At 42.8% G+C, this 20,976-nt stretch overlaps 1 protein-coding gene across 1 annotated transcript in view; it reads right to left on the minus strand.

Annotated features, from left to right (window-relative positions):
• SUPT3H (SPT3 homolog, SAGA and STAGA complex component) overlaps positions 1 to 13,692 on the minus strand; it is an 883,959-nt gene extending 870,267 nt beyond the window's left edge. Inside the window, exons 1-2 of the mRNA XM_082250036.1 lie at positions 13,556 to 13,692; positions 5,799 to 5,905 (exon numbers count right to left, since the gene is read on the minus strand). Of these exons, the coding sequence (XP_082106162.1) occupies positions 5,799 to 5,905 (107 nt within the window). The 5' untranslated portion in view covers positions 13,556 to 13,692. The remainder of the gene's footprint in view (positions 1 to 5,798; positions 5,906 to 13,555) is intronic.
• Between the last annotated feature and the right edge of the window lie 7,284 nt (positions 13,693 to 20,976).

Below are 20,976 nucleotides of genomic sequence, written 5' to 3' on the forward strand. Positions count from 1 at the left end.
ATCAAGATGTGGCAACCGGATCTATCCACAACATGTGAGGAGCAAGTGTAAAAATTGCTGCTCCTGGTGGTAGCTGCCAAGCCAGCTGCTGACTTGTGCTTGTAATCACACTGGAAGAATTACCTTTAAAAAAGGTCCAGTTCATTTCTAGTCCATTCATATTATTGCCAACTCCAGGCCCTGATGAAAGGAGTGAATTTGAACCGCCGAAACATGCTGGCTACTCTTTCAATTGTACCCCTGGACCTCTTATCAATGGTGTGGCACTTCAATTTAGTTTTTGGTTACATTAAACTTACAAGTCAAGGAGACTGAAGATCCTTTAGGGTGCAGAAGGAACCAGGAATGAGATCATCTACACCAGGGGTCTCCAAACTCTCCAAAGAAAGGGTCAGTTTACTATTTTTCAGACTTTAGAGGGGCCGGCCCAGTGGGAGTAAACAATACCCGATCTTTGGTATTAGGGAGAGAAATAGTTGGTGTCAGTGGGAGGAATAGTGCCACATTGTTGGTGTCAGTGGCCAGAATATTGCCTCACGAGCTGGATAAGGGAAAGCTAAGGGCCGCAGTTTGGAGACCACTAACCTACACCAACATCAGTACTTCAAGATAGGATTGCAATACCAACATGATAACCTTAAGGGTTCAGCACTAGGTTTTTACTTTTCTGGGTCTGAGTGTAAACCTTAGACGTGAAATATGAACAAAGCATTATCCTCTATAGTGTGTACTCGCCTCAGTTAGGAGCACTAAGTGTCATTTCTGCCTTCTGCTATCCTCACTTCTAACAAATTTTCCTGACACCAAGAGAAAAAAAGGTGACAGATGAACCAGCTCCAGCTGATTGACAGCCTCAGCTCTGTTCCTGTGAGCTGTATGGAGGGGGTGTCTCTCTTCCCTCCAATCAGCTATCAGAACTCTCCTCACTGAGCTCTACAGTGTGTAACTTCATCTCTCCGACCCCAGACAAGCTGGAAATTCTGCACTTTGAATGGCTGTAGAGTAGAGCAGGTAAACAGATACAACTTATGTAGGAGTATTTGTTTCAGCTCTGTATCACTTGACTGGGTATATGTAAGCATTTACAACCATGTAAACTGCTTTTCAAAGATATTCAGTGTTCTGCCCCTTTCAGCAGAGACGATACACAGTGTAACTGAAGAGGGCACCCCTGAGCGGGTACCTCCGTTGACAGATGCTCCTAGTGCTTCCCGAGGGCTCCAAGCACTCCACCAGACACCGTAAGCACTTCAGACCCCACGAACCGCTTGGTTAGGGTCTCGCAATCTCCTACCCACCCTGGACCTACGACAATGCTCCAGGTTCCTGTGGGTGAACTTCTTTCCCCAGAGAGTGCAGCAGAACAAGCTCTTGCAAGAGCTCAGTGATTCTCTAAGGGAGTATGGCAGACCATAGCAATCCCTTGCAGCAGATTCCCCCAATAAGAGACAGGACTCTAGATGAGGGTGAAGGAACTTTAGAACAACTTTATTGAACAAGACTTATATACAGAATTTCGAACATCCCGTCCCCAACAACCGCTTTCCTATTGGTCAATTGTAAAGTACCTGTGGTCTCCTTCAGGTCCTCCTTAGCCATGCAAATGAGGACTTGAAAATGAGTCAGCAGGGATTGGTCAGATAGCTTGACCAGAAGGACTGCCATGTGCAATGAGACAGAAGCCCCCAGGAGGCAATCAATGTACACAATAGCCAGACACAGAACAATGGGAGGTCATTAGCACTTACAATGAGACAGGGCAATCCACATTCCCAATACACAAACAAAAGGAAAACCTTGCTGACATTGAAAGATATGTAATATACACAGCATTTAGGAATTACAGATTTCATGGCAAATGGGAATAAATCTTAATATTTCTATATGGAGATATTGCTAGCAAATATGAAGCAATCCAAACCATTACTTATCTGTCTTTAAATTCCAGTGATGGTGAATACCGTCACACACAGCTCCTCATTTATTCAAATTATTTTTCCTGGAGGTAACCAAGTACTTCTCAGGTTGCCACCAGACTCTACAGGGACACTTCCCTCAGGTCATGCCTGACTTGTTTGTCTCGGCTTGAAGTGCCCGGCTTCACTTTCTACACACCTAAAAAGTCCATTACTGATGGAACCTGCCAACAGAAGCCGAAAGAAACTTGCCTTTGTGCGATACTGCAAATTGACTTACCATATGCAACCTATTCTGTTTATTATATGAGAATATTTCACACATTTTACTCTCCGAGAAACATGAGACTATTTCAACACATTTTGCTCAGAAATACCCCTTTTTATACATGGCTCACATTATGAACTTATGAGACATACAGAAAAGGTTAAAAAAGCTATGAATAGGGGTGGGAGATGGTGGGTCTAGACTTTGTGATGGCTCCTATCCTCATCGCCCCTCTCAGGAGAGCAGATCGGCTGAAAATACATTTAGGTTTGGGACACGTACTTCTCCCCTTGTATATAAATGTACTTGGTGAAGAGACTCAGTATGTGTACATTTTGCTCTGTTTGTAGGTTATGCCATGGAGCTATATTGTACCCTGTATTAAGACTACTGGAAACCTATCGGCTCCACTGTTTGTCTACCTTTTTGTAAGTGGCCTGGTGTGGAAATGCCTAGGATCTCTTTTTTCAGCTGTTTCTGCGTTTCTTACTTTGTACTGTGAAATGTTTAAAAAAAAAAAAAAAAAAAGGAATTAAGAAAAGCAGTCTCTGTATGAAGCCCATGCTGAGCATCCTCCTCTGTGCCTCTCAGTACAGGAAGTAAGTGGAGATCGCTGGAATAGTGGGGTCTACTTTAGTGATTTCCAGCCTTCCAGGGACATTGGCCAGGTATTATTTTTGAGAGATGTGACAATATTCCCATATTAATAAAGAATTAGAGATGTGTTTAATTAGAAGTAACTGGACAGCCATTACAGCTGGTGGGATCTAAAGTCACTAGGGTGGCAAGAGTGGGGTTGTCGCTCATGAAAGTGGCCATTCAGCTTTCTGCTGTCCCTTTTTCATTTAGAGAATTAACGACAGTCGGGCTGCCATGGCAACAAGAACGCTTTTCATAAGCAGGGGCCAAAATGGCAGAAAATATTTCTCACCACTCCTTTGACTTTACGGTCTAACACCGTGTTTCTCAACCATTTTTCAGTCAAGGTGCCCTTTAAAAAATATGGAAAATCTCGAGGCACCCTTTAAACATTATGGAAAGTCTAGAAGCACCCCATTGTAAAATGTAAAAACTATTCTAATAGTTTTACAAAATGCAGCAACATTCACAAGTCCAAGTAGGACACCCAACGTTAGAGGGGATTTATTCTTCCAAAGCAAATGCACTTTTGCAAACTAGTATTTCAATGTTTCTCTTCTCTCTCATTTTTTCTCCATCATTCAGCTAATATGAACCCAACGCTGATGGAGAGGGGCAGGGGAGGGTCAAACAAGGATGCTATGCAGGCAACGGACATCTTCTTTATCAACTGAAGAACCCCATTGGTCGTTAGAGCGTTGGCAGCTAGAAGGTTGTAATGGTGCACAATGAAAACCTGTGACTTAGTGTAACTAAAGGGCAGCCTTCATCCACATGCTGGATTGTAAACAATTTTTGGGCAACTTTTAGGCATTTTGCCAAGGCACCCCTAAAGAAACCTCAAGGCACCCTGGTTGAAAAAGGCTGGTCTAACACAGCAATTCCAGTAGCTGCAACTTCAACATACATTCATGCAAGTTCAGAAAAGCAAGCTCAGATGATTAGTTAAAACTAAACATGCTAGTTCATTTTTTTTTTTTTTGGTAAAAGGTGAACTAACCCTCGAACTAAAAACATAAAACTTTTTTTTTTGCACTTTGGATAGATCTCTTTCAGTTTTTGTCCACCATGTCCAACTGGGGAGATTTCCCTTTACTTCCTGTCCCATAGCCAAACAAAGTAAGAGGAAATCCCTCCAAAATGAGAAAATTCCTGGACATCACCTTCTATACTTGTGACAACTCAAATCCTAGGATTTCCTTTCACTTTCATGGTAAACATGGCAAATTGAGAGGGTGAATCCCCATAATGGGGACACAGAAAGCAATAGGAAAACTGACAGGTGTTCTAATCTCTCTCCACTCCATCCAAAACTAAAAAAACAAAAAAGGTTTGCCTTCAGTAATATTTTAATATCAGCCCAGTCATCCCTTGTATAGCAGCAGCCAGTCTGCTTGAGGGAGGGGCAGCACTTGGGGCCAATAAGGCTCTGCTGCCTGCACATGTGCTGAAGGGAAAATGCTGACAAGAGGAGTGAGCAGTTGATCTATTAGTGGAGAAGCCATTTTTGCCTGTGTATAATTTGATTGGCCAGGGTCAAATTGTACACGGGCAGAAAAGGCTCCTCCCACTGGCTGCCAGAGCATACCTGATGGGTAACCCCAACACCCTAACCATGCTGGCTCCGCCCCCCCCCCATGTCCATTCATGCATTGTGAAAATTTCAGCATCATGACACTGATAACAGCAGCTGCCAAGCCCCGTCCTGATTGCAAACCTGATGGAGAACGGCCTATAGCAATAGAATACAAGCAAGGAGCATTAGCTCTGCTCTGGCAGACTGCATGACTCCTTCAGGGTTGACATGTAAATCTCAATGGTGTGTAACCAATGAACACAGCGTCTGCCAACTACACACTGCTGATATTTACATGTTGGCCTTGTACAACAACATTGCACATTTTCACAGTATGCAAGTAAACGTTAGCACACACTATGTAAATGAAGCCTTTACGCTCCTTTCCAGATTGTGCATTTTGCTGGCATTTTTTTTTTCTTACATCCCTTAAAGTGGGACTTTAAATAGGAAATCTGCCGTTTTTTTTTTTTTTTTTTTTTTTTTTTAATGCAGAAGCAACATACTAGGTCTCTTATGCATTAAAAGTTTCTTACCCCACCTGTCCGGCATCTGCCAAGATGAATAAATGGTGTTATCTTGGCTCAGCCAAATAAATCTGAGGATCAGAACCCGCATGAAGACAGGTCTAAGAGGTCAGCGGCCGTGGTGGGAGCTCCAGAAAACTGGAGGGCTGGTGTGGAGGCAAGTATAGTTCCACTTCACATTGTTCTAAAATATGGATTTAAACACCAGAATGTGCATGTGAACTTTGGCTATTGGGTGGCATAAAAAAATAATGCCATACACCTCTGAAAGCAACTTTTTTGTGCCTGTGTGCTTGAGGCTTATTGCAAGTGAGAGATAACCGTAGTCAATAGTATAAAAAAAAAAAAAAAAAAAGGGTAGCAAATATTGAGGTACATTAGGGTGTTCGGTTTTGACAGCTGAAATGTATTTGTGATTGTACCCAATTGCAGGGAGTTCAGCTTCAAAGTATAACTTAGATTAGGGATTAGAATACCTGACCTGTCAGGTTCTTATTATGGTCTGTACCTCCGTTGAAGAGATTCACCTTTTCCATTTGTCCTGTTTACTGTTATCACAGAGTAAAAGAAAATCCAAAATGTTAGGTTGTCCCCAGAACAGAAATACAGGGAAAAACTCCCAATGGGGACACCAGGATTTCCTCACTTTGGAAGATGTTCCTCTCACTTCCTGTTTTGACTATGGGATGGGAAATGAAGAGAAATCTCTCCTATGGGACACATATGACAAAAATAAATAAATAAATAAAAAAACACTGGTAGGGGTTATACCCTGGTTTACTACTAAAAGGTTTCACCTTTAACCAATCCAATGTATGCAGCTCTAGAACAGGTCCAGAAAGCTTTAAAGAATCAAGAGATGTGGCACTTACATCATGCTCTGGAGCTCAGGGACAAAACTGGTTAATTTTCCAGCTCCTTTCCCAGACGATGACGAGGCAGATGAAGACATGGTGGTCACTGCAGCATTGAGGCTCATCTGGTCAAAGACAACAATTAGATAAATGCTGAAATATTCTTCTATTTAAAAATCAAAAATCAAGTATTTTTTTTTCCATTATAGCACTTTATTTTAAAGTAGATCTATACTGTAGTGTCATTTCAAAAAAGAATAAAAATTCAGTTCCTATAATCTTTCCTCAAAGCTGAGCTCCTCCATGCCTATTATCAGAGTTTGGTTGCCCTTGCTCCAGTTCCCCGATATCCTTTTTCTGAACTGGTGCCCAAAACTGAAAGGGGTTGTAAAGTCAGAAGGTCTTTTTTAAGCTTAATGCATTCTATACATTAAAAAGAAGCCTTCTGTGCTTAGCAGTCCCCCTCAGCCCCATCTCTTTCCAGCGATGTCCACGAGTGCCTTGGCCATTTGGGACTCTCTATCCTGACTGGCTGAGACACAACAGCTCAATTGGCTTCCGCTGCTGTCAAACTCAGTTAGCCAATCAGGAGAGGGGGGGGGGTGGGGCCGAGCGGCAGGTCCGTGTCTGAATAGATACACAGAGCTGCAGCTCGACTCGGGTGCCCCCGATAGCCGGCTGCTTGCTGTGGGAGCACTCAACAGGAGGGAGGGGCCAGGAGCTCCAGCCAGGGACCTGAGAAGAGGAGGATGCGGGCTGCTCTGTGCAAAACCAACTGCACAGAGGAGGTAAGTCCATTTGTTATTTTAATAGGAAAAAAAAAAAATGAGACTTTACAATCACTTGAACTGCATATTCCAGATGAGGTCTTAGTGATGATATGCACAGGGGCAAAATAAGGTCTCGCTCTCTGGAGTCCACACCGCCTTTATACAAGGAAGAATTTTGTTAGCTTTAAAAACAGCAGGCACCTCCTTTTGACAGGTTCCAGCCCCCCTCTCCTCATTCGAAGCTTTCTGGGACAAGTCACAAGTCTGGGACAAGTCTTAAAAAGTGAACTTATCCTTTAGGTTTACGATCTACCAGAACACCCAGATCCTTCTCCACTATTGATTCCCCTGGAGTTCTCCCCCAAGTATGTATGATGCATGCATGTTTTTAGCCCCCAAGTGCAGAACTTTACATTTATCAACATTAAACTTCATTTGCCACATAGTCGCCCAATGAAATAGTGTACTGATAACAATTTATGTACAAATGTTGGTTCGAAAATCTACTAGTGTGTGGCCAGCTTAAGAATGAGGGCGGCCTTCGGATAGGTGCCAGTGTCTTCACCAGGAGTACAGCAGCAATCTTTCAACCCCAATAGTTAATTTACTGAACAACTCACGTTTTCCCAACCCTATCTCAGTCTTAAACTACGCCAGCCTGCACCTAATCACAGACTCATTGTCTCGCTATGCAGATTTTCAGAAACCCTCTATTATCCAGAATTTTACACTGTGGTTTTCTTAAAGACCTGGAAGATTGCATCAGCTATTGGAATGGATGAAAAAGTCATAAAGGAAAAAGAATTTTAAAATAATCCCGTTTAATATGGTGTGATTCAATGGGTATTTTGCAATACAGCTAAATCCATTCATTGTGTTTTATGCCCTTATTATCACTCCACATTGCTGAGCTGATATAACAAGCAGATTTCTGGCGGTCGGTGAATGCCTGTTTCTGGTGGATGCTTGTGTTTTTCCTAGGCGGTTTACTCACACGTGTCCGAAGTGATAAAATACAGTTTCGTTCCAAACATTCAATCCAACCTCCTACAGTGCAAATACATCTTCAGAGCATTTACATGCATTTTGATGTGCTTCCATAAAACTTATATTAGGTGTGATTGCAGGAGGTGACAGCACTCCAATAGGTTCATATATATTTTTATAACAAAAATAAAAGCACAAAACAGAACACACCAGATTGTGCAGAAAATAATAAAAACACCTTTTAAAGAATCCAAAGAGTAAAACTACACTTACAATTTAGTAGCTTGAACATAACCACAAGGGAGAAAGACCTGCATTGGGAAACCAGGTCACTAAAACCATTGCTGACACTTTTACTAGGTGGCTGGCATCAGGGGAGACTTTACCCCTTAAAAGAGGAAGTAAAATCTTCTTCTTTAATTGCACCTACAGGTAAGCCTATAATAAGGCGTACTTGTAGGTACTGTGAATATCTCCTAAACTTGCAGTTTAGGAGATATTCCAAATGCATGCAGCCAATGTCATCAGCACATGAGCTCTGAAGGCTTACCGTGCCGCAAATGTTAGCTCCGACGTGTATGCGTGGGAGTGACATCATGGCGGCTCCGCAAACTCAGAAGAAACACCGGGGAAGATGTCAGCCAACTCAGCAGTGTGTGGGCGCTGCTGAGACAGCTTCATTCTAAGGTAAGTATTTCATAATGAGCAACTATGCGATGCATATAGTGGGGATCGAAAGTTTGGGCACTCCAGGTAAAAATTTGTATTAATTTGCATAAAGAAGCCAAGGAAAGATGGAAAAATCTCCAAAAGGAATCAAATTACAGATTAGACATTCTTATAATATGTCAACAAAAGTTAGATTTTATTTCCATCATTGACACTTTCAAAATTACAGAAAACCAAAAAATGGCGTCTGCAAAAGTTTGGGCACCCTGCAGAATTTATAGCATGCACTGCCCCCTTTACAAGGCTGAGACCTGCCAGTGCAATGGATTGTTCTCAATCATCGTCTGGGAAGACCAGGTGATGTCAATCTCAAAGGTTTTAAATGTCCAGACTCATCTGACCTTGCCCCAACAATCAGCACCATGGGATCTTCTAAGCAGTTGTCTAGAAAACTGAAACTGAAAATAGTTGACGCTCACAAAGCTGGAGAAGGCTATAAGAAGATAGCAAAGCGTTTTCAGATGTCAATATCCTCGGTTAGGAATGTAATTAAGAAATGGCAATCATCAGGAACAGGGGAAGTTAAAGCAAGATCTGGAAGACCAAGAAAAATATCAGACAGAACAGCTTGCAGGATTGTGAGAAAAACAATTCAAAACCCACGTTTGACTGCACGATCCCTCCAGAAAGATCTGGCAGACACTGAAGTTGTGTTACACTATTCCACTATAAAGAGATACTTGTACAAATATGGTCTTCATGGAAGAGTCATCAGAAGAAAACCTCTTCTACATCCTCACCACAAAAATCAGCGTTTGAACTTTGCAAATGAACATATAGACAAGCCTGACACATTTTGGAAACAAGTTCTGTGGACCGATGAGGTTAAAATTGAACTTTTTGGCCGGAATGAGCAAAGGTACGTTTGGAGAAGGGGCACAGAATTTAATGAACAGAACCTCTGTCCAACTGTTAAGCATGGGGGTGAATCAATCATTCTTTGGGGTTGTATTACAGCCAGTGGCACAGGGAACATCTCACGAGTAGAAGGAAAAATGGATTCAATAAAATGTCAGCAAATTTTGGATGGTAACTTGATGCCATCTGTGAAAAAGCTGAAGTTAAAGAGAGGATGGCTTCTACAAATGGATAATGATCCTAAACACACCTCAAAATCCACGGGTGATTACATCAAGAGGCGTAAACTGAAGGTTTTGCCATGGCCTTCACAATCTCCTGACCTCAACATAATTGAAAATCTATGGATAGACCTTAAAAGAGCAGTGCATGACAGACAGCCCAGAAATCTCAAAGGACTGGAAGACTTTTGTAAGGAAGAATGGGCAAAGATACCTCAAACAAGAATTGAAAGACTCTTGGCTGGCCACAAAAAGCGTTTACAAGCTGTGATACTTTCCAAAGGGGGCAGTACAAGATATTAACTCTGCAGGGTGCCCAAACTTTTGCAGACGCCATTTTTTGGTTTTCTGTCATTTTGAAAGTGTCAGTGATGGAAATAAAATCTAACTTTTGTTGACATATTATAAGAATGTCTAATCTGTAATTTGATGCCTTTTGTAGATTTTTCCATCTTTCTTGGCTTCTTTATGCATATTAATACAAATTTTTACCTGGGGTGCCCAAACTTTCGATCCCCACTGTACCAGCTCATTATGCCTTTGTCTTACAGGGTTTTAACCTCTAACACAGACCTTTACAAGTGGGCTTTATTGCAGCTTGTGTGTCACGTGTCATTGGATGCCATAGTAGTCACATGATTGGGAGACCGTCCAACTTGTTCCTGATTAAGGAGGAGCTCAGGCATGTCCAGATCCAAGTTGGAAACTAACTGAGCAATCCTGCCAGGGAGCTATCGCAGCTTCATGGCCAGGAACGGCTTGGCTGCCTAGGATTGGCCAAGTACAGAGACAGCTTCCTGGTGGGATCACTCAGATTGATTCAGTCTAGAATCTAAAACATGCCTGCGCTCAATCCTAATCAGGAGCCAGCAGCAGGGTTCAGAATCGTGTGACCACTGTGAGAGCCAATCACAGAAATTATATGATACAGAAGCCACGCTGCCTTCCAGCCATTAAAGGGCACTTAACAGAATAAAACCCCTTCCACATGGGGCAGGCTCCATTGGAGTCCAAGCAAATGGCCACTGCCCACATCTATAACTGGCATTTGTAGATGGGAGCACATGGAGGGGCGACGTATGTCAAACAAAACCAAAGAAAATTCCCAGCTCAACTCACTGACCAGCCTGCAAACAACCATTCATTGTCCCGTCTAACAGTTTGTGTTAAAAACAGGGGTTTAGTCTGCACACATTTGCAAATACATGTGTAAGCTGCAGAGCCACTACATGGTCCCCCAGTATTATCTGCAGTCCTAACTAACATTTGTGAGAGCCTCCATAGTGGAATCACGTGCATAATAATGGATATATACAGGGCAGATAAGCCTGAATGGAGCCCACCCCTCCTTAAAAGGCACAGGGGCGCACTGGTCAACCAGCATATTGCACAATGGCGGCAAAGGTGTATAGTGCGTCCCCTGACCAGTATTCCAACAGTACAAATAGCCACTGCCCTCACCTATAACTGGCCTTTGCAGAAAGGAGCACATGGAAGGGCAACACATGTCAAGCAAAACCAAAGAAAACTCCCAGTTCGACTCACTGACTAGCCTGCAAACAACTGAATTGTCCTGCCTAACAGGTTGTATTAAAAACAGGGGTTTAGTTGGCACACATTTGCAAATACACGTGTAAGTTGCAGAGCCACTTCACGCTTGAGTTCCCCTGCTCAGCAGGAATCTGGAGGTTGGCTGTAAATGTATCGCCTATCCGTTTGGACCAGACTACCATCCGATCCCCCAGACGGATGGTGAGCAGACCCCCATCTGTCTGTTTTTAGTGGATAGTATTGGATCAAATGTCGGCAAGTGTAAACAGACATGTCCATAGGAGACTGGAGGGTCCAATCAGGTCCACCTGAAAAACTGACAGGCAGACCCAATCAGTCCACTGGTGTTAAAGAGGCACTAGGATCTAAACATGCCTGATCTCACATCTGCCCCTGATCAGAAGCCAAGGGCTAAGAGCTTCCGGTGACAGCTCAATAAGTGTGCTAGGAGCATGCAGCGGCACATAACCTCATGCTGCCATAGGTACATACTGTATGTGCAGCGACTTGTCATTAAAGCTCACCTTTCTTGCGGTTGCACATATGATTTAGTGCAGGGGTCACCAAACTATGGCCCTTCAGTTATTCAGGAACTACAATTTCTACCATGCCGTCACATGTATGAATGTCAGAATTTTACAATGCCTCATGGGACGTGTAGTTCCGCAACAGCTGGAGGGCCATAGTTTGGAGATTCCTGCTATAGTGGTTAGCAAGAGGTTACATAGAGATGGTGTCATCTGGAGTGAGCACTGTGATGACCCTGGTGTAAACATACACCCCAAAGTAAACTAAGAGTTGATCAGACTGCAACTCTAGATCTATGAAGTACCTTCTCTAACATGTTTCAGAGCCCTTGCCCCTTCATCACAGTTTTAGGGGCCACTCTAATGAAGGGGCATCCGCTCTAAAACATGTTAGTGGAGGTACTCTATAGATCCTGGGTTACAGTCTGGTCCCCTCCTACCACACTTAAGGGCATATATTTACCTAATGGTCTTCACTCCAGGTGACCCCATCCATGCTTACATCTCTCATGATGCCAGCTACTTAGAGTGTCTTCAGCTCTGGTTAAGGTGACCTGGTTGCCCATAGGAGGTTTTCTTTATTAAGCCATTAATTGTAAGGATACACGCACACTGGGAGTTTAGCCCAAGTCTGTCATATCTAGGCATTTTCGAGCACGCTGGAGAAACCGGTGCAGTGGCTAACCCCACTGCCAGCAGCCTGTCAAGATCTATGATGGGCTGAGACATACACGGTGGCTGGACACTGTTTGAGCTTTATTTAGTTTAGTGTCAAATGCATTCAGGGACATACACCCACAATGCAGAAATTCTGTGTTCTAGGCATTTGTCACCAAACACACAGGGCCCTAAATGCGACTAACAATCAGTACAGCATCCAGCTGCCATGTATTTCAGCCTGCTGCAGTGAGGCTGATTGCTGCACCTGTGCCTCACGATTGGGCAAGGTGGAGAGGCAAGATGTTGATGTCATATTCTCCACCTCGACCAATCAGATCAACGATTAGGAACAGACGAGGAGCCCTAGACACAAAGGGTTCATTCACACAAAACTGCTTTTCTAAATCTGCGGTGGATTGCTTTTCAGAGGGCATTTTGCACCACCTGTTAACCTTCAAAATGCTGCATCACCACTCTGCAACTATATGCATTGCATGCGGTTGAAGGGCCGTTGGCCTAAAGTTGCACAAAATTTCATTTTTTGCCACAGCACGTGCACAGCCCTGACTAGCTGCATGCCCTTCAGGGTGGGCAGTTGGGGGGCCTCAACCCCCTGATTTTACGGCTTGTGTTAATGAACCTAAAGTCTGCATCTGGGACAATTTATAGGCTCATTCAGATAGGCAATGAGCCCCATTTCACTGCGTCTGCATCCACCCCAAAGGTGCTCGCAGGCAACCAATAGAAGTGAATGCAGATGCAGCAGCTGAACATTTAAAACTGCCACACATAGGAGCAGGTGCTTGGATGTGAATGTAGACGCTGTGCTCTCGGATCCGTGCACCCCCTTCCCACACACATGTTCAATGTTGATATGCAACGGTGTTCAGTCGCTGCATCTCCATCCATTTCTATAGGCTACCTGTGAGCAGCTCCAAGGTAGATGCAGCAAAACGCCACTCAGCACAGAGAATGGGGCTCTTTGCCCACCTGAATGAGTCCTATCAGTCTGTAACTGCATGTAAACAGGAAGTGTCTGCAAAGGAGATGCGGAAAATCAGCAGCACTGAGATGCCAAGTTGAAAAGTTGTTTATTTAAAAAAACTGTCAAATATATTTTGAGGGGAAATTATCAAAACTGGAGCAGCGGTGTATGGCAACCAATCACCTTCTAGCTTCGCCCCCCCATCATCATTCAGTCAGTGTTTACATCTGTACACTTTTAAGGATTAAATGAGATTTTAGTGATTGGATTTACATTTACCTGATAAAAGAGAAATAGGATTAAAATTTCAAATCTTGTGACATGTACAGATATCTCCTATCTCTCTCTCTAACTCCCAAGTGCTGATATGTACAAGAAAAGTTATCAGACATCTTCCCAGTGTGATGTCTGCAGTGCACAATGTGCTGACAGCTGCATGCAGTCTATGGGACTGGACAGTACGATGGAGAGCCCTGCATTCACTTACCGCCTTTCTATGGACACTGAGCACTCATCAATGAGCGGCTCTCAGGCCGAGATGCCCAAATCCCCTATACTCCAGCAAGGAGCCCACATGAACGGCTATAGGCGCCCTTAACAAGCATGGCTGAAAAAATACTGTGCCAGTAGTAAACATGGCTACCGCCAGCCTATCCAGTAGGAAATACAGGCTCTGCTCCATCAGTAAATATGGCCGCTGTTGGCTCATCCTGCTCTGGCGTTTACTCTATTAACTTCCTGCTTTCACTGAACGGTGTCTGCAGTGGGTCAAAATACGTTTTATTTCCCTCAGAAGTCGATAGACTACTAGAGGATAATGTAGACACAACATTTCTATATATATATATATATATATATATATATATATATATATATATATTTCTATATATATATATATATATATATATATATATATATATATATATATATATATATATATATATATGTATATATATATATATATACATATATATATACAGTATATTTAGCTATATATTACATAAATATAACTAAAGTTATATATTACACAATTTATACAGAACATATAATATTTATGTAATAATGCATATATATATATATATATATATATATATATATATATATATATATATATATATTTATAACTCAACATATATATATACTATTTATGTAATAATACAGATATATATATATATATATAAATATATATATAAACTGATACATACATACACACAGTATCGATATATATATATATATATATATATATATACATATACATACATTTATTTATATATATATATATATATATATATATATATATATACACACACATACACCAATCAGCCATAACATTATGACTACTGAGGGGTAAAGGGAATATCTCGTTACAATGGCATCTGAAAATTGGTGGGATATATTAGGCAGCAAGTGAACATGTTGTCCATGAAGTTGATGTGGTGATAGCAGAAAAAAAAATGGGCATCTCAGTTTGTTGTGTATGGGGCTGTGAAGCCCATGGTAACCCAAGTCTGCAGCCAAAAGCTTCTACAATGGCCAATCACCTCTTCTTTTACATCCTGAGGATGGCGGAGTGTGTGTGCGTCACTTACCTGGGGAAGAGATGGCACCAGGATGCAGTAGCAGAAGGCAAGTCGGCAGAGGCAGTGTGATGCTTTTGGCAATGTTCTTTACCTCCCCCACCTCCTTCACACTGAACACCCACATTTACCTCACCCACCTCATACACACGGAACACCGCACATTTACCTCACCCCACTCCCTTCACACTGAACAGCCCACATTTACCTCACCCACCGCCTTCACACTGAACACCCCACATTTACCTCACCCCACTCCCTTCACACTGAACACCCCACATTTACCTCACCCACCGCCTTCACACTGAACACCCCACATTTACCTCACCCTTCCTTTCACACTGAACACCCCACATTTACCTCACCCCACTCCCTTCACACTGAACACCCCACATTTACCTCACCCTTCCCTTCACACTGAACACCCCACATTTACCTCACCCTTCCCTTCACACTGAACACCCCACATTTACCTCACCCCCCTCATTCACACTGAACACCCCACATTTACCTCACCCTTCACACTGAACACCCCACATTTACCCCCCCCCCCCTTCATTCACACTGAACACCCCACATTTACCTCACCCTTCCCTTCACACTGAACACCCCACATTTACCTCACCCCCCTCATTCACACTGAACACCCCACATTTACCTCACCCTTCACACTGAACACCCCACATTTACCCCCCCCCCCTTCATTCACACTGAACACCCCACATTTACCTCACCCTTCCCTTCAAACTGAACACCCCAAATTTACCTCAACCCCCTCATTCAAACTGAACACCCCATATTTACCTCACCCCTCCCTTCACACTGAACACCCCACATTTACCTCACCCCTCCCTTAACACTGAACACCCCACATTTACCTCACCCCCCTCATTCACACTGAACACCCCACATTTACCTCACCCCCTCCTTCACACTGAACACCCCACATTTACCTCACCCCTCATTCACACTGTACACCCCACATTTACCTCACCCCTCATTCACACTGAACACCCCACATTTACCTCACCCCTCATTCACACTGAGCACCCCACATTTACCTCACCCCCCTCATTCACACTGAGCACCCCACATTTACCTCACCCACCTCATTTACACTGAACACCCCACATTTACCTCACCCCTCATTCACACTGAACACCCCACATTTACCTCACCCTTCACACTGAACACCCCACATTTACCCCCCCCCCCCCCATTCACACTGAACACACCACATTCACCTAATGTCCCTCCCCCACATCGGGGTGACACATATTGGTGATTGGACGGTAGCTAGATTGTTAGCAGTGATATATGTGACAAAGTTGACATTTTTGACAATCATGAAGGGGGGGGGGGGGCACATTCTTCATTAATCCTAGGGAGTTTTTACAGGCATGGTGTAGCTTCTCCAGGATAAAGATGGTGGTACAAGGTTTGATCAATGGCTCTTAAAGTGGTAGTAAACCCTTAGGGTCCTTTCAAACGGTGCACCGTCTGACGGAGTCCATTCTGCTCAGTGGGAGATCGATCCGCCGATCCCCGCTGAGCAGACAGATGACAGCTCAGTCTCCGATCTGTGTGCAGAGACGGAGCTGTCAGATCCCCACTCTCCTCTATAGGGAGATCGAATGAGAATGGACCACCTGTCTGTTCTCATCCGATCAGATCCGATCCTCCAGACAGATGGAAAATAGGATTTCCATCCGTCTGGATTTCATGGACAGGATCGGATCGGAGAGCAGCGGGTGTCAGCGGACATGTCTCCACTGACATCTGATGCCCCATAGAGATGCATGGGGGATCCGATCAGGTCAGCCTGAAAAACTGACAGGCGGATCGGATCGCCCGTGTGAAAGGACCCTAACATATACTCAGTGAAGTGACTGGCCTCAGGCGATACACAGAGATGAAGTTGCACCTGTTTATCTGCAGTCTTCTCTTCTCTACATCACCTCAAAGTACAGAATTTATAAACTTATATACTTATATAAGTATACTAATATACTTATACTTTATAAATTTATGAACTCCAAAAAATAAACTTAAGACTAGAAGTTAAGCAATTGTCCCTTAAAATTTTTTTTTTTACCAATAAACCACTCATTATTAGGAGGTGCCAATGAAGTCCCACCCATAGGGAACTCTCTTTTCTTCATTATCTCAGGGACCTGGCACCACCTTTGATGTCTCACACTGACTGCATCTCATTAATCTTAAAAATCCATGGGTGACCATCAAAGTGCAGGACTTACTCCTTTGTGCACCCGCTTCAGTGTTCCACCACCAGAGAGACATATAAACTGCTTACCACATAGTTAGTCCCTGGTAATGAAAGGTCCAACTAAGATCTGCTATGGACACTGAAGAATGCAAACAGGGACCGTTCTGCCACAATGTACTCAGCCAGAATTTATAAACCACATCAAACATAAAGAAAAAAGCATTGGAACTCCACAGTGTAGTTTTTAAAATATGGCCATTTATTATATAAAAGACAGGTGCTCAAAAAATCAATTCAAACCGGGACAAGCCAGAAATAATGCTCAGCCGAGCGGGCATGATGACGTCAGTGCTAGGCTCCCTCCGATGCATTTCATCACAAGGGAGGTCATTAAGGGGCTGGTGGGGGGTCACTGTGTGACTGCTGTCCTTACCATTTCTTATATTAAAATGTGTTTGCACTTAGCACAGATCTTCTTTCCATAGGTAAGGTCTTCCCTTTTTTAGCTGTTGTAAACAGCTAATGTTGTCCCTTTTTGGTGATTTAAAAGTATTGGCATCACCGGGAGAGTGGTCACCTTTGAATGCTAATCAGATGTAGCCGTTACCATGGTGCATCTCCCCTTGTCTGCTGCAGTGTTAATTTAGTCGACTAAAACCGACTAAAACGTTTTCGTCGACTAAATTAACACAATTTTAGTCGACTAAAATACGACTAAAACTAAAACAATTCAGATGACTAAAACACGACTAAAACTAAAATGGCATTTTAGTCATAAGACTATAACTAAAACTAAATAAAAAATTGACATCATCAAAATTAACACTCCTCTGCTGGCCATTTCTATATCGGCAACACAATTCCATCCAGAGCATGTAATAATAGCACATTAAAGTTTAAACATGTATTGCACCACCGCATACGCATAAGTAAGAAGCAATGACTAAAGCCCCGTACACACGCATCGATAATTGGCCGTGAATTTTCGGCCAACATCCGATCGGGCGATTTTCGGCTTGTTAGTATGATGCTTCCGACAACCGACTCCAACTTTTCGGCCGAAAAAAATCTGGTGTGCAGGCTATAAATTTTTGTTGGCCGACAACACAACGGCCGATTTTCCGTCAGTCAGTACAGATTTCGGCAGACAAAAATCTGATGAGCAAGACTGTGTGCACTCACTGCACTGACTGCAGGCAGCAGCATTACAGGCCTCCTCTCTGACCTGACCATGACCATTTAGATGACTAAAATTAGTTTTAGTCGACTAAAATGTACTGGTGTTTTAGTCGACTAAAATGTACTGGAGTTTTAGTCGACTAAATACGACTAAAACTAAAACACTTTCAGAAGACTAAAATGGGACTAAAACTAAAATGCCATTTTAGTCCTAAGACTAAAACTAAATTGAAATTTGCTGCCAAAATTAACACTGGTCTGCTGGCAGGATGGTAATTCTGAGATGCCTACTAAGCAAAACAACCACTTTACTGATCGTCCCCCACAGATATACTGATATACAGATATACTGCGGCAGGCTGGCTCAGCTGCGCAAACCGACGCGTGGGTACGTCAGTTCGCAGAAGCGCACCGCTAGCGGCACCCGCCTGCCCCCACTAGGCAGCGAAGATGCTGATCCACAGGACTGGCAGCCGCGATTGCAGCTAGTCACCCACGATCGCTCTCCGCTGAGAGAGAACAGTCAGATGTTGTGAACACAGCCAACCGTTGTTCTCTCTGAATTGATCATAATGAATGATGAAATGATTCTATATAGGATCACAGATCTCTGTAATCATTTCACAAGTCCCTCCCCCATACAGTTAAAAAAACGCCCCTAGGCCCACATTTAACCCTTTGATCACCCCTGTGTTAACCCCTCCCCTGCCAGTGTCATTACAGTAACAGTGCATATTTTTAGCACTGATTACTGTAGTAATGTCACTGGTACCCCCAAAAGTGTCAAAAAGGTCAGTTAGGGGTCCGATCTGTCCACCGCAATGTCGCAGTCCCACTAAAAATCGCAGATCACCGCCATTACTAGTAAAAAATAAATAAAAATGACATAAATCTTTCCCGTAGTTTGTAGGTGCCATAACTTTTGCACAAACCAATCAAAATACGCTTACTGGGTTTTTTTTTTACTAAAAATATGTAGCAGAATACAAATTGGCCTAAAAGGATGAGAAAAATTGATTTTTAATTTTTTTTTTTTGGGAATGTTATATAGCTGAAAAAATAAAAAATATTTTTTTGTTTTTCAGAATTGTCGCTCTTTTTCGTTTATAGCACAAAAAATAAAAATCGCAGAGGTGATCAAATACCACCAAAAGAAAGCTCTATTTGTGGGGAAAAAAGGACATCATCTTTATTTAGGTACAGTGTCGCACAACTGCGCAATTGTCCATTGAAATAACACTGTGCCGAATCGCAAAAAATGGCCTGGTCATTAAGGGGGCAAATCCTTCCGGTCCAGAAGTGGTTAAAGAGCCTTTCTCTCTAGTTGGGCCAAGTTGGAAGGAGGTGGTTTGGCACTGGACATCACCGCTGGGACCCTCAGATAGAGTTGTTCAGCCTGTTCTACCAATATGTGGTTGTTATCAATGAAAGATTCTGCACCATAGGGACTCATTGGGTTACAGGAAAATTCAGTCCCTTGGTTAAGACATCCTTCTCCAGCTAAGTAAGTTCTCAGTCTGGAAGGTTCTTTACCTTCTTGCCCTTATTGCTTTGGGGTAAATCTGCTATTGGGTCAGCCAGCTCAATTGCTTCTAGGCTCCTATGAAAAGAACATGTGATAGGTTGAGTACTGCTTGGATCTTGATGAAGGGGACATAACCCCGAAAGCTTGTCCTGAAAAATTGTATGTTAGTGCAAATAAAAAAAGTATCACGGACAGTACTCAATTGTCTCTGTCCCAAGTTCACTAATACGGCTACAATGACCTCAAGCATGATAGGTTGAGAAAATAGGAGAAGAATTGGTTGATGGGAAAAGGCATTGTCTCCCTGAAACAAGACATTCCTAAACAAAGACCTTTATTTCAGGGCCATCAGCTAATATTTTAATAAGAAGCGTAGAATTAAAATGACTGAAAATGACTTTTAAAATGATAGTAACATTTTACAGAATATATGAGATTTTTAGTGACTGGGTTTATTTATATATGTACTTTAACCACTTAAACCCCGGAGGATTTGGCTGCTAAAAGACCAGGGGTTTTTTTGCGATTTTTTTACTGCGGGACTTTAACGGACAATTGCGCGGTCGTGCGACGCTGTACCTAAACGAATTTGACGTCCTTTTTTTCCCACAAACAGAGCTTTCTTTTGGTGGTATTTGATCACCTGTGCAATTTTTTGATCATGCGCTATAAACAAAAAAAGAGCGACAATTTTGCAAAAATAACAATATTTTTCACATTTTTTTATATGAAATTCCCCAAAAAAAATGTAAAAATCAAAATTTTTTAACATTTTCGGCCAATTTGTTTTATGCTACATATGTTTGGTAAAAAAAACTGCAAAAAGCGTATTTTGATTGGTTTGCGCAAAAGTTATCGCGTTTACTAACAAAGGGAAAGATTTTTGTCATTTTTGGTGGTTTTTTTTTTTAACGAGTAATGGCGGCGATCTGCGATTTTTTTTCGGTACTGCGACATTGCGGCGGACAGATCGGACCCTTGACTGACATTTTTGACACTTTTGGGGTTACCAGTGACATTACTGCAGTAATCAGTGCTATACATATGCACTGTTACTGTAAAAATGACACTGGCAGGGAAGGGGTTAAATGTATTGGAGAGGGAGGGGTTAAGTGTGTCCTAGGGGCGTGTTTCTAACTGTAAAGGGACATGGCTATTGGTGTAAAAACAAAGATCAACGGTCCTACATAGTAGAACCGCCTGATCTTCATTTTTACACCAGGGAGAATGACAGGCGGCTTGTTTACATAAGCCGCTCCGCCTTTCTCCCTTCACCGGAGCGATCGTAGTGTGACCGGCGGACATCGGGTCCACCGGTCACACGCACTGACTTGTCAGTGAACGAGCCGGGGCGGGCACGCGCCTGCCCGCAATTGGCTCGCAAGTCAGTGACAGGCGAG

Source organism: Pelophylax lessonae, assembly GCF_965119305.1.
Source record: "Pelophylax lessonae genome assembly, chromosome: 3".
In the NCBI taxonomy this organism is placed as follows: domain Eukaryota; kingdom Metazoa; phylum Chordata; class Amphibia; order Anura; family Ranidae; genus Pelophylax; species Pelophylax lessonae.